General features: G+C 43.5%; 1 protein-coding gene across 1 annotated transcript in view; it reads right to left on the bottom strand.

Annotated features, from left to right (window-relative positions):
- The window catches only part of LOC135050652 (chymotrypsin-like elastase family member 1), a 28,858-nt gene extending 17,235 nt beyond the window's left edge, over positions 1-11,623 (bottom strand). Inside the window, exons 1-2 of the mRNA XM_063957079.1 lie at positions 11,570-11,623; positions 4,749-4,846 (exon numbers count right to left, since the gene is read on the bottom strand). Of these exons, the coding sequence (XP_063813149.1) occupies positions 4,749-4,846; positions 11,570-11,609 (138 nt within the window). The 5' untranslated portion in view covers positions 11,610-11,623. The remainder of the gene's footprint in view (positions 1-4,748; positions 4,847-11,569) is intronic.
- Positions 11,624-15,410: the final 3,787 nt, after the last annotated feature.

Raw genomic sequence — 15,410 nt, 5'->3', positions numbered from 1 at the left:
GCCGATTTTCGCTATGCTGCAATTTGTTGCTAAATGCGCATGCGCATGGTACGCAGCGCACATGCGCTTAGTTATTTATCTAAAAACTTAGCAGTTTTGCTGTTGTCCTTGCAACGCTTTTCAGTCGCACTGCTGATCAGTGAGTGATTGACAGGAAAGGGGCGTTTCTGGGTGGTAACTGAGCATTTTCCGGGAGTGTGCTAAAAAACGCAGGCGTGTCAGTTAAAAACGCAGGAGTGGCTGGAGAAACGGGGGAGTGGCTGGGCGAACGCAGGGCATGGTTGTGACGTCAAACCAGGAACTAAACGGACAGAGGTGATCGCAATCTAGGAGTAGGTCTGGAGCTACTCAGAAACTGCAAGGAATTATTTATTAGCAGTTCTGTTAATCTTTCGTTCGCTATTCTGCTATGCTAAGATACACTCCCAGAGGGCGGTGGCCTAGCATTTGCAATGCTGCTAAAAGCAGCTAGCGAGCGAACAACTCGGAATGAGGGCCCATGCGATGTGCCTTTCAGAATCCCATTTTGTGTGGCACACTTTGTTATGACTGATCTGCTTGTAATATTCTGTTCTTCACTATTGTCTATAGTTATTATCGTGTTATTTGACTATTGCTTGCATTGCTATTATTCATCAAATAAATCATTTTTTTAAACAAAATATGATAAACCTTACTTCATGAAACTAGCAGAATTGATAGCACTTATAAAATTGAAAGAATTTATTAATTACAGTATTAACATTGCCATCACCAAGCTCAGATAGAAAACAGTGTCATATGTTTTTAAGGCTGCATTAACGCGTGGAGTGGAGTATTACAGCGGTGATTGAAAACAGGGGCTGTGTGATGTTTTGGTGGTGGTAGGATCAGTAGGATGACATCGCAAACATTGTGAGTTCTCATTGGACCTTATGCTCTTCCTCTATCCCCCATTTTCTGCAGCCATTTTAAAATGAACTAAAATATTCACTACTTTAGCTAGAAGTGCAGCTTTGTCAATTCTAAATATTTTGTGCACAGTAATAGAAATGTGTGCAGATCCACGTGTTTTAGTTTTGGATCTGTACTAATTTGTGTTTTGGTTCTAATTTAGCAAAACCACCCTCACATGTTTTGGATCTGTATATTTTTTATACAATGCTAAAATCAGCTAAAATCTTGTAATGATTCCTATAATATTGTTAACTCAAAAACATTCATTTCCAGACATTTCCAGTTACTTTTGACCACCTTACTGCTATTAATATTGTTTTAACCAATATTGGCCAAAATCTGCAACGAGCTGACTGGTTACTAAGCGACAGAGCAGCGGCACAAACATACAGCAGTTTATAGCACATCTATGAAACATTGCCACACAGCAGTGGCAGAAAAGTAAAGTGGTGCAAGATGGAATTGTCCTTCTGCTCTCCCACCCACACTTACCCTTATGTTGGTTATTAAAAAGGAAAAAACAAGCATTTCAGTGACAGGGTCTGCCACTTTTGTGGCTGAAGTGCTTGGTTGGTTTGGGCCCCAAAAAAACAAGCTCCCAATGGGCTTAAGGCCGTGTGTTGTTTTGTTAATTTTCTCTTCTCTACAGTGGGAATATGTTGTCATTATCATTCTCATCATCACATTCATCAGTGTTAGCATCATCATACAATATTAATTCATCCCCGCAGTAATTCACCATTACAGAAGTCTCTGTACTTTGACGTGATTAGTTGGAAAGGTCTTCCTCATGGAATTTGTAGTTCATTTTTATGAACATTATCTTTTCCGAATTTTGAGAAAGTAGCTTTTAATATTGATGGCTCACAAGGTTTCCAGCTGTTCTGTCAAATCTTTACGAGTACACACTAGAGCAGAGGTTCTCAAACTCGGTCCTCGGGGGCCCACACAGTGCATGTTTTGCAGATCTCCTCACAGAATCGCAAGTGAAATAATTAGCTCCACCTGTGGACCTTTTAAAATGTGTCAGTGAATAATTAATACACCTGTGCACCTGCTGGGTTACCTGCAAAACATGCACTGTGTGGGCTCCCGAGGACCGAGTTTGAGAACCTCTGCACTAGAGGGTGGACAGTTTAAGTAAAGCATAGCGAGTTTGTACAATGAGCTCCAAATAGCCTTTATATCCTCCCAGTAGTTGAATGGTCTGTGTGACAGTCTCATTTGTACACGGTCATTAAAATATCATAGATTGAATCATGGTAGAGATGTCACTAATGTTGGGTACTGTAGTTCTTTGAGACCTGATCAAATGTCAAAATGTTGTATCACTCTGGTGTGACTGTGAGTTGACTCATCCTCATCACCAGTGGGTTTCTTGGGAAACCCATTTTTTTTTCCTGGCAGAGGCATGAGAAACTGAAGAAGGATACATCATCATGTCATGTGCCACTTGAACTGACAACTTGTTCACAAGGAGCTCTATGCGTCTATTCAGATCTGTGTCAGTTGGAAAGAAAAACATTACATACTACTTAAATCTAGGATCAAGCATGGTCATCAAAATGTAGTGATTCCATTTCAGGATGTTAAAAACTCTTTGGTCCTGGTGAGGCAAATAATGGCTTGTTGTAGACACTTGGATGGCTTATTGTTGTTCCTCCATCTGCTGAAGCATATAAAGGGTGAAATTCCACCTTGTTACTACCCATTGCTTCAATTGGTGGAATGGCAAATTGAACTGTTCTTGCAGCTGCTGCAATCTCCTGCATGTGTTGCTGAATGCTGAAAATCTCCCGCAATGTTCTCAGGCCACAGGCAGCGTCTCCTGAACACAGCTGTCATTGTTTTTAAAAATTCTATACCACCAATTGATTGTGTGTGCAAATCATGGAACATGTTCAAATTTACACAGTTGTAATGCTAAAGCCTGAGGAGAGTCCTAGTGGGGTAAACCATTTTGCTATCATGTCACTTAGGTTTCTAACAGGTTGAAACTGGCATGCCCTTTTAGTGAAGCCAGTGATACAGAGAGAGTAGCCTGCCTGTGAATGAGCTGGTGTTTTGTGTTATATACTGCTACTGCTGAAGGAGATACACCTACCCAGTGGGCTGTCACAGTCATGTAATCTTTGACCATTACCGCTTGTCCACATATCTATTGTTAAGTGTACAATCACTATTTGTACAGTAATACAATATTTCATGGTACATATGAGGAATTGCTTTTTGGGTAAAATGAAACCGAGGTGGAATTTGGTAGTGGGGATATAGGACCTCAATTAGCTGTCTAAAACCAGATGCATTAATGGTGGATATTGGCTGCAGATATAATACTAGCACAGCCATCATGGCTTCAGTGATCCGCTGTGCAACTGGATGGCAGCTATCATTGTTGCTTCCTCTTGCAATGGAATGTAAAAAAATATATGTATAACAATTGACTTTTAAACAATCCATTGCAAGAGGAAGCAATTGTTATATATATTTTTAAATACTAGTTTACTTGCAGCAGCAGCAGCAGTAGGCCTAGTGGATGGCTTGTTGTTATTTTTTAGCAGAAGTTTCTGATGTTGACAAAAACTTTTCATGAACTTGCCGCAAATGACTTAACAGGGAGGAGGTTCCTAGATAGTTAACATCCCTACCTCTACTTACGTTGAGTTTGCAAATGGTATGGATGACTTGACAATTCTTGTCAGGATTTAGGTAAAAATAATTCCACACATGAGAGGTGGATTTTTTGGTCCTATGCCCAGGCATGACAATGGCCTTCTTCTTATCATGGGCAAGAACTGCTTCCAACGGTGCCTGACTTGCACAAACAACATCCTCATCATCAACATCCTTATTAACAGCATCAGCTTTACAAATATCCCCTCATCTTGTTGCATTTCCACAGTGGCATCCTCAATTTCTGTGTCAGCAGCTATACTGCTGCTTATCGTCACATTTGCAGAGGGTGCAGAAATAGTGGAAGGAGACTTCTCTATGAGTACAGTACCAGTATCAGAAATGTCAGACTCACACATACAGGTAGCTAACATGGATGCCTTTAGACTCTCCTCAGGGATAAGTGATGTTTCTGAGCACACAGTTTATTCTTCAGACATAGTGGTTTTTGTCTGTGCTGATTTGCCTGTTTTACAGTCGACACATCTGCCAGACTCTGAATGAGAAGGTATTGCATTATCATGTGAGGTAACAGAAGAAGATGCCTGACTGGCAGCAGTTCTAGAACCATCAATCACAAACAAAGACATGAGCCTTTCCTTGCCAGGGCATGTCGTATATGGCACACACTGCACACCCTGCACCCATTTATTGAATACTTACCCCTTCGGAGTGCCACATTGGTGGCAGCATTGCTGCACAAATCACCAGGAAAATGTTGTGGCTGCCATTTTCCTGGCATTTTGCACATGTACAATTGGAAAATAGCAGGGAAAATGGCAGCCACACCATCTTCCCAGATACCCGCACAAGCTCACTGAACTCTGGTACAGTGCTAGGGTCTCCTAGTTACCCTAGTGCTCAGAGTCCAACTGAGCTGCTAGCTAGAGAGGCATACAGGCTCCTCTCTTAAGATGCCCCTCATTAGAAACCATTGCTGATAGTAGTTTACATCAAGCAGCCTACTCAGTCATTGATTCATGACTCCAGGGTCATAATTGAGGCAGGCTTCAGTGACAGTCCTGACAGAGATTAAGCTAATAAAATATAATTTTTAAGATTATCATCACTATAGTACATGCCCCGTAATTAGTCCATATTGTAGCTATAACAGCATTTGCTATAATCTCATCACTCACCTGCCATGGCCAGGCATTTCTGCCTGCATTTGATCCTCCTACCACACGTGCATTGTCTGGAAGGTCCTCAATGTACTGTACATCAGCAAAACAATGTCCTAAAGAAAATACATCCACTGTGTTAATACCTGAATATGAGACACATGATTAGTTCATTAAGCTGTGCATATTGCAATGTGTCTGCTTATTATGTGGTACAGTACATAGAAGTTATGCTTAAAAGTTTAAAGAATCAGTAGTGAATGGGAATACTACAGCTTCCAAGAAGTGTTGTTATTATTAGGGATCAAGAGGGGCCTATTATTAAAATAATTATATCCCTAAAACATACAGATGGAACATCTCTCCGTACTATGGGCCTAACTCAGACCTGATCGTAGATGTCCTAAATTTAGCACATCTACGATCAGTTACCCAGGCATGCGGGGGAACGCCCAGCACAGGGCTAGTCCATCCCGCATGTCAGGCCCGACTCCCCCCTTGCACAAGCACAAAAGCCCTTGCACAAGTACACAAACATCGTAAGGCGGCGATGCTTTTGTACTTTAGGAGTAGTACTGACAGGGAGCTAGTCCTAAAGTAGTGCTGGCAGGAGCTACTCACCGATGTGAAGGTCACAGCGGCTGTGTGTGACGCCCCCCTTCAATGGTCCGGGCACACCTGCATTGCCCAGACCGCGTCCCTTAAACAGCGGCCAAACGCCGCCAGCCCGCCCACTCCCACCCAGCGACCGCCTCTTCCTGTCAATCAAGCAGAGGCGATCGCAGGGCTGAGACAGCCGCAGTTCAGTTCTGATTGGCTGCTGTGTGAAAGCGCACAGCAGCGATCAGGTCTGAATTAGGCCCTATGAGACCTTTTAAAGATGGCATCTAGCCTGGCTGGAGAGGGATCTTCCCTTTAGGCCATTAGTGTCATTCTTAAGAAATAGCTTTCTTAAGGGGGGTATTTATCAAAACTTGGCAAGAGATAAAATTGTGAGAGACAAAGAACCAAACAATCAGCTTCTAACTGTCATTTCTTAGTGGGTGACCAGGTGAAGATGACAATAGGGAGATGGTGACAGAAATGGGTGACAGGGAGAGGGTGACACAAGGGAGAGTGTGATAGTAGTCGGTGACATGGAGTAAGTTATCCCAGTGCGACGGGGACTGCAGTGGGAGATACCAAAGAGAGGGCGACAGCAGTGAGTGACAGGGAGAGGGTGATGCCACAGAGAGGGTGACAGCAGTGGGTGACAGGGAGAGAGTGACAGTGATGGGTGACGGAGTGGGTGATGCCAGGGAGAGGGTGACAACAGTGTGTGACAGGGAGAGGGTGACAGCAGTGGGTGACAGAGAGAGGGTGATGCCAGGGAGAGGGTGACAGCAGTAGGTGACAGAAGAGTGTAATACCAGGGAGAAGGCGACAGCAGTGGGTGACAGGGAGAGAGTGACAGCAGAGGTTGACAGATAGAGGGTGACAGTAGTGAGTAGCAGCGAGAGTGCAATGCTAGTGAAAGGGTGTCACCAGGGAGAGGGTGACAGCAGGCAGTGGGTGATGCCAGGGTGAGGGTATTGCCAGGTAGAGGGTGACACTATGGAGAGGGTGACACCAGGCAGTGGAAGACAGGGAGAGAGTGAGCATGACACCAGGGAGAAGGTGGCAGGGAGAGGGTGACAGCAGTGGGTGATGCCAGGGAGAGGTTGACTGGGAGAAGGTGACAGCAGTGGGCTGATAGGGAGAGGGTGACACCAGGGAAGGTGAGGGTGACACCAGGGAGAGTGTAACAGGGAGAGGCTGACACCAGGGAAAGGGTGACAACAGTGGGTGATGCCAGGGAGAGATTGACAGGGTGAGGGGGACATTAGTGGGCTGATAGGGAGAGGGTGACACCAGGGAGAGGGTGACAGCAGTGGGTGACAGTGAGAGGGTGACAGCATTGGATGTCAGGGAGAAGGTGACAGCACTGGGTGATCAGGAGAGGGTGACAGCAGTGGGTCACAAGAAAAGGGTAATGCCAGGGAGAGGGTGACAGCAGTGGTTGACAGAGAGAGGGTGACAGCAGTGGGTGACTGGGAGAGGGAGACAGCAGTGGTTGACAGGGAGAGGGTGACAGCAGTGGGTGACAAGGAGTGGGTGATGCCAGGAAGGAGGTGTCATGGTGAGAGTGACAGCAGTGTGTGACCGGTAGAGGGTAAAAGCAGTGGTTGACAGGGAAAGTTTGATGCCAGGAAGAGGTGGACAGCAGTGGGTGACAGGGAGTGGATGACAGCCATGGATGACAGGGAGAGTGATGCTATGGAGAGGGTAACCAAATACCAACCCTCAGGGAGAGGTTGCTTCCAAAGGAAGGGTGCATAGGCAAATGCAGGGGGGTTTTGGTTTCCTGGAAACCCCCCTCTCTAGCCCACTCCATGACCACTATAGTGATTGTATATAATATAATTTTACTAGAGCTGCATGTTTTAAAGATCTCCTTAATATTACAAACAAAATAATTAGTGCCCAGACTTGCTCCAAAGATCCAGATTGGTGCCCACATCTGATATAAAGCATTCAGCTCAGTCAGGATGTCCCTACTGCCACATCTAATGGCTTACTGTGATTACTATTGCATTTTGTATAATGCATGTTACAGCTTCTTCAGTGCTAGTTGTGCCCTCTTCATGGACTGGCCACTTGCACTCTAATATCAAGCGGTTGGAAATCCCTATCAAGAAATCCTGTGGTTGGTACTGGGGTCACGACAGGGAGAGGACTACAGCAGTGGATGACCAGGAGATGGTGACAGAAGTGGGTGACTATCAGAGGGTGACAGCAGTGGGTGACAGGGAGAGGGTAATGCCAGGGATATGGTGACAGTATTGGGTGATGCTAGGGAGAGGGTGACAGCAGTGTGTGAATGGGAGAGGGTGACAGCAGAGGGTGACCGGGAGAAGGTGACAAAAGGGAGAGGGTAACAGCAGTGGGTGACAGGCAGAGGGTGACACCAGGGAGAGGGTGTGAGCAGTGGGTGACACCAGGGAGAGGGCAACAGCAGTGGGCGACAAGAGAGGGTGACAGCAGTGGATGACAGGTAGAGGATGACACCAGGGAGAGGGTGACAGCAGTGGGTTACAGGAAGAGGGTGACACCAGGGAGAGGGTGACAGTATTGGGTGACAGGGAGAGGGTGATAGCAGTGGGTGACAGGGAGATGGTGACAATAGGGAGAGAGTGACTGCAGTGAGTGTCAAGGAGTGAGTGACAGCAGTGGGTTAAGCCAGTGAGAGGGTGACAGGAAGAGGCTGAAGCCAGGGAGAGGGTGACAGGGAGAGGGTGATAACAGTAAATGACAGGGAGAGGCACGGAGAGGGTTACAGCAGTGGGTGACAGGAAGAGGGTGATGCCAGTGAGAGGGTGACAGCAGTGGGTAACATGGAGAGGGTGACAGCAGTGGTGACAGGGACAGGGTGATACCAGGGAGTGGGTGACAGCATTAGGTGACAGGAAAACCATGATGCCAGGAGATGGTGACATCAAGTGGGTGACAAATATATAATATTGCAATTTTGTTACCTGGGCTCAGAACGGCAGCATGTTGGGCGGCTGTTCCTTGGGTTTAATGCCGGGGACAGTCACGAGATTGTGACGTCAGATCCCCAGCACCACTGGTAAGGACAGCTTCAGTAAGGAAGCTGGGGTCTGAGCAATTGGGAGAGGAGAGAGGATAGCTGCCCCTCCTCCCACTCCGACCGGACCACACTCAGACAGCAGTTGCCAGCTCTGCATCAGTCAGCTACTCTGGCGGCCTGCAGTGCAGGAACAGACGGGTGGTGGTGGTGGCATTCAATATAATGGGGCAGATGTTTTAACCTCGAGAAGGGATAAATAAGTGATAAACCATTGATAAGCGCAAGGTGATAACGCACCAGCCAAATGTTACAGATTTGAAAAATGACAGATAGGAGTTGACTCGCTGGTGCATTATCACCTTACACTTATCACTGCTTTATCATGTATTTATCCCTTCTCCAGGCTTAATACATCTGCCCAATGAATCAATGGGTCTCATTGTAATGCTACAGGCCCCTTCACTGGGGCGGGCACCGGCGCAATGCACCAGCTGCACCACTGATAGGTCCATCTCTGGGCTGTAATCTGGATAGCACATGAGCATAAAATAACATGAGATATAGGTATAGGGTAAAGTGTTAAGCTGACACATGCATCTACTTTAGTTGTTTCTAAATCTATGATTATATTTCTGTGCTACATCTTTATCTTTTATTAATCTACTTGTTTCTAATATACTGTAAATGTAGGTTAAAAGAAAAAGAATGATTACATCGCATGCACATTACAGGTTGATGAGAGAGAGAAGTACGTCTGCATTTTGTGAGTAATATAGGATAGATCTAACACTTTCATCAATTTCAAACTGATCCTTTTGGATGAAAATGATCTATCCATTCTAATTTGAATATTCACTGATTTGGCCATCAATATTTGGTTGTATTGGATCTTTTTGGATGCTTTTGTAGGTATCCGGACTCCAGATCGACAGCAAAAAGGTCGACAAACCTTAGGTCGACGCCAATTGGTCGACAAACCTTAGGTCGACATGGACAAAAGGTCAACATGGACAAAAGGTCGACAGGAACAAGGTCGACATGGAAAAAGGTCGACATGAGTTTTTCACGATTTTTTTCTTTTTTGGAACCTTTTCATACTTAACGATCCACGTGGACTACGATTGGAACGGTAATCTGTGCCGAGCGAAGCGGTAGCGGAGCGAAGGCACCATGCCCGAAGCATGGCGAGTGAAGCGAGCCATGCGAGGGGACGCGATGCACTAATTGGGGTTCCCGGTCACTCTACGAAGAAAACGACAAAAAAAAACCCTCATGTCGACCTTTTTCCATGTCGACCTTGTTCCTGTCGACCTTTTGTCCATGTCGACCTAAGGTGTGTCGACCAATTGACGTCGACCTAATGTTTGTCGACCTTTTTGCTGTCGATCCTGAGTCCCAGACCCCTTTTGTTTTGGGGTAAAAACAGTGATCAATGGATGAAGTCAAGAATGTGAACGGGCAGCACAAGACAATATTATATAAGACGTTGTGGAAAATCAAGAACACTTTACAGTAAGACGCATGATGCATCAAATACATTACATGTCAGAACATTATTATTTGTCTTTATGGTTAATGGTCTTCCTGTACTAACTTGCATGTATCGTGTACAAGATGTACCATGCTCTTCTGAGCTCATGGAGGACAGATGTGATAGTGTAACATAAAATTCACAAGAGGCCCATGTAAAAATGATGAAACAAATTCTAAGGGTGGTATTCAATTACCGGTGAAATGCGTTTTCATGGTTAAAAGATGCGACATTACCGCAAATTGCGGTAATTTGGCCAAACACCTACTGAATTGTCCACGAAAATGTTTTCGCAGTAATTTTACCGCAAATTTCAATTCACCAACTCTGAGCAGGTGGTAAACTTGGGGAAAATCCCTATTTTCAGTTATAAATGTCGGGATTTGGTTTTGAACCCCTAGGACAACCCCCTGAATGACTAATTAGGTACTTAGAAGTTTTTAATTATTTTTAATTTGCGAATAATGACATGTAATTTTTTGGGGTGAAAAAGTGCTCAATAATGGAAATTGGGGTACAAAGTATGGGACAGGTATATTGAGTTGCTTTATGTGTGGGACAAGTGTTTTTAGACTTACAGATCGGTCTGTTTCAACTTTTTTTCAAAGTCCCCTAAAATGACCCAAATATATACTTATACCCATTTTTATGTACCCCAAGTTTAATTTTAGCACTTGTTTGCTGGAAAAAAATAGCATTCTATAATTTTTTTACATTTAAAAAAAATGCATTTATCATCCCATTGACCCATTGACCAGAAATACTTATTATAACCAATAATAAACTTTTATACTGTTACCCAATGTTAGTTTTGCTTTTTTGGGAGGTACGGAAAGATTTACCCATTTTTCACTTTTCACTTTTGGCACCAATTTTCACGGCAATCCCGTTTTCGCTCATTTGCATATGAATAGGGTGAATCGCGGGAGTGCGCATACCTGCAAAAACTGACTTTTCACAGCAAAAATGTCAAAAACGCAATTGCGGTAAATTGCCACGATTTCAGCACTAATTGAATACCCTCTAAGTGATAACTGACCCTTTTGAAAATGGAAACGTTTTGCAGAGTAACTATGTGTTTGGCAAAGCATTTAACAACAAGGGTCACTTATAAAACATGGGTCTGTGAGTGCGTAGAAGACTGACAGGCAATGGGGGTCATTCTGAGTTGATCGATAGCTGCATTCATTCGCTGTGCAGCGATGAGACACTTCTGTGCATGCATATGCAGCGCAATGCGCATGCGCGGCGTACTATTACAACGAATGATGTCATTTTACATAGGGTCTAGCGATGCTTTTCAGTCGCACAGGCAGCCGCAAAGTGATTGACAGGAAGAGGGCGTTTCTGGGTGTAAACTGACTGTTTTCAGGGAGTGGTCGGAAAAACGCAGGCGTGCCAGGAAAAACACAGGCGTGGCTGGGCGAACGCAGGGCATTTTTGTGATGTCAGATGAGGAACTGAATGGTCTGAAGTGATCGCAAGCGCTGAGTAGGTTTAGAGCTATTCAGAAACTGCACAAAAAAACTTTGTAGCCGCTCTGCGATCCTTTCGTTCGCACTTCTGCTAAGCTAAAATACACTACAAGTGGGCGGCGGCATAGTGTTTGCACGGCTGCTAAAAACCTCTAGCGAGCGATCAACTCGGATTGACCCCCGACGTGCAAGAGAGAAGTTCACACTCCAAGATGTATCTTACCAATGAGGACGAGGACAGCGAGTAACAGGAGCTTCATCATCTTGGATCCCTTGAAGTAGTTGTGCAGTGAAAGAGTGACTGTGATTCCCCATTTATATCCAGTCCCAAGGCGGATGCAGTGGGAATATTCTCAGATGTTACTGTAGTTATCTATATTAGTTCTAATTTTATTTGTTATTATTTCTATTTCAAGGGTATTTTAATATTTGAAGATCAAAAAAGATCACCTGGCACCAATAAATACTCAATGTTTTATCAGCTTGCCTGCAGCTTTCTACAAATAAAGGGAATACTCAACCCTTTTCAGAGAATAGAAAAAAAACAAAACAGAAAAAGACAGCGCTGGCAAGCTGTATTTCAATGATTGGTTTTATTAATCTGTTATTATATAAAAATGATAAACATAAAAATGCCAGCTGGTCATCAGTTTAAACCTCCATGTTATAATACCTATATCCAACCATAAACATAGATGAATTTAAAAAAAATCACATATAAGCTGCTACGCCAATATCTTTCTTCTATACTAAAGTGTACTTCCTGGCTTATGTTGACCACATGCAAATAATTGACACACTGCTTGATAAAAGCTGTATCAAATAAAACCAGAACAATCTAGAGCAAACTATAATTTATTCGCAATTTCAATCATAAATTGACATTTAATGCATCAACATCTAATGCCATCTATTCAGCAAAAATATAAAAAATAAAAAATAGTTTTTATATAAAAACAATAAAGCAACTTTTGTTGGCAGTGCTGTTAACCCTGGGGTTGGCAGGTGTCTATATGGTTAGAGATAGGTATCACAGGTGTTTAGTAGCTTAGTGATGGACCCATTTCCTAAGGTGTTTGTTCCCATACCTTGTTCGATGTAAGTTATTCAGAGAGGTAGGACAGATTGATACGAATACAGGAAGGCCATTTAACAGTAATCTCTATAGAGAGTATCTTTTTTATTTTACTGCAAGAATCCTGCCAATAAGAAGGTTATCTGGTTATACATGGTTATACAACAAGATAATTTAAAAGACATTCAAAAAGCATTAAATCAAGTTGTGGCAATTCAAAGACAATGTATTGGCATTCAATAGAGACTAAACCACTCAACAGCTTACATCACACTAGGTGACTCAGTGTGGGCTCTAGTCTGGTTCAAGGACAGTGGTTATTAACGATTCTGATATATAATCAGTTTAATTACAGAGTATGCAAGCAGTAATTAATGCAATTTTAAAAAAAGACAATCAAAAAGAGTATGATGTTTAAAAAACATCAAAAAGATCAATTTGCACAAAATTATTGTAGTCACTTAATCTATCCTCACTTAACTTTCAATATCCCCACATACAGTCCTGATCTTCACAGGCAAAAGTGTTGGAGCTCATAGATTCCAAAGTGTTACAGTTTTGCATTGGGTCCTGATAATTTAAATGGACTTTTTGCACAATGGTATGGTACCTTCTCAAAGAAATATAAAATCTGTGATTTAAGAACTGACTCTCTGTAGACATGTGCTTTTAGATTTCAACTTAGCAAAGTATCTTTATAGTGATTCCTCAAAGTAACAATATCTCTGTACTGACCATGCTGTCTATGGACAGGGATTAATCTGTGGCAAATATCTGTATTAGGCCTCCAGGCTCTCTTCTCAAATTAGTAGCGGTGTGTGCTAGTGATGAGTGGGTTCGGTTCCTCGGAATCCGAACCCCCCCGAACTTCAGCCTTTTTACACGGGTCCGAGGCAGACTCGGATCTTCCCGCCTTGCTCGGTTAACCCGAGCGCGCCCGAACGTCATCATCCCGCTGTCGGATTCTCGCGAGGCTCGTATTCTATCGCGAGACTCGGATTCTATATAAGGAGCCGCGTGTCGCCGCCATTTTCACACGTGCATTGAGATTGATAGGGAGAGGACGTGGCTGGCGTCCTCTCCGTTTAAAATAGAAATAGATAGAGAGTGAGAGTGAGACACTTGATTTACTGGAGCTTAGGAGTACTCAGAGAGTGCAGAGTTTACTAGTGACTGACCAGTGACCACCAGTGCAGTTTTATTATTATTTAATATAATCCGTTCTCTGCCTGAAAAAAAACGATACACAGTGACACAGTATACCATATCTGTGCTCAGCCTCAGTGTGCTGCATCATCTATGTATATCTGACTGTGCTGAGTGCTCACTGCTCACACAGCTTAATTGTGGGGGAGACTGGGGAGCAGTTATAGCAGGAGTACATTAACAGTGCACACTTTTGCTGCCAGAGTGCCACTGCCAGTGTGACTGACCAGTGACCACTGACCACCAGTATATTGTGATTGTCTGCCTGAAAAAGTTAAACACTCGTCGTGTGGTGTTTTTATTCTATAAACGCATTCTGCTGACAGTGTCCAGCAGGTCCGTCATTATATAATATATACCTGTCCGGCTGCAGTAGTGATATATATATATATTTTTTATATCATTATCATCCAGTCTATATTAGCAGCAGACGCAGTACGGTAGTCCACGGCTGTAGCTACCTCTGTGTCGGCAGTCGCTCGTCCATCCATAATTGTATACCACCTACCTGTGGTGTTTTTTTTTTCCTATCTTCTTGATACTAGTAGCTTACTTTAGGAGTCTGCAGTGCTGACAGTGTCCAGCAGGTCCGTCATTATATAATATATACCTGTCCGGCTGCAGTAGTGATATATATATTTTTTTTATATCATTATCATCCAGTCTATATTAGCAGCAGACGCAGTACGGTAGTCCACGGCTGTAGCTACCTCTGTGTCGGCAGTCGCTCGTCCATCCATAATTGTATACCACCTACCTGTGGTGTTTTTTTTTTCTAGCTTCTTGATACTAGTAGCTTACTTTAGGAGTCTGCAGTGCTGACAGTGTCCAGCAGGTCCGTCATTATATAATATATACCTGTCCGGCTGCAGTAGTGATATATATATATTTTTTATATCATTATCATCCAGTCTATATTAGCAGCAGACGCAGTACGGTAGTCCACGGCTGTAGCTACCTCTGTGTCGGCAGTCGCTCGTCCATCCATAATTGTATACCACCTACCTGTGGTGTTTTTTTTTCTAGCTTCTTGATACTAGTAGCTTACTTTAGGAGTCTGCAGTGCTGACAGTGTCCAGCAGGTCCGTCATTATATAATATATACCTGTCCGGCTGCAGTAGTGATATATATATATTTTTTATATCATTATCATCCAGTCTATATTAGCAGCAGACGCAGTACGGTAGTCCACGGCTGTAGCTACCTCTGTGTCGGCAGTCGCTCGTCCATCCATAATTGTATACCACCTACCTGTTGTGTTTTTTTTTTCTATCTTCTTGATACTAGTAGCTTACTTTAGGAGTCTGCAGTGCTGACAGTGTCCAGCAGGTCCGTCATTATATAATATATACCTGTCCGGCTGCAGTAGTGGTATATATATATTTTTTATATCATTATCATCCAGTCTATATTAGCAGCAGACGCAGTACGGTAGTCCACGGCTGTAGCTACCTCTGTGTCGGCAGTCGCTCGTCCATCCATAAGTATACTAGTATCCATCCATCTCCATTGTTTACCTGAGGTGCCTTTTAGTTGTGCCTATTAAAATATGGAGAACAAAAATGTTGAGGTTCCAAAAATAGGGAAAGATCAAGATCGACTTCCACCTCGTGCTGAAGCTGCTGCCACTAGTCATGGCCGAGACGATGAAATGCCATCAATGTCGTCTGCCAAGGCCGATGCCCAATGTCATAGTACAGAGCATGTAAAATCCAAAACACCAAATATCAGTAAAAAAAGGACTCAAAAATCTAAAATAAAATTGTCGGAGGAGAAGCGTAA

This window comes from Pseudophryne corroboree, chromosome 2, assembly GCF_028390025.1.
Source record: "Pseudophryne corroboree isolate aPseCor3 chromosome 2, aPseCor3.hap2, whole genome shotgun sequence".
In the NCBI taxonomy this organism is placed as follows: domain Eukaryota; kingdom Metazoa; phylum Chordata; class Amphibia; order Anura; family Myobatrachidae; genus Pseudophryne; species Pseudophryne corroboree.
This window is presented reverse-complemented; position numbering and strand designations above follow the sequence as displayed.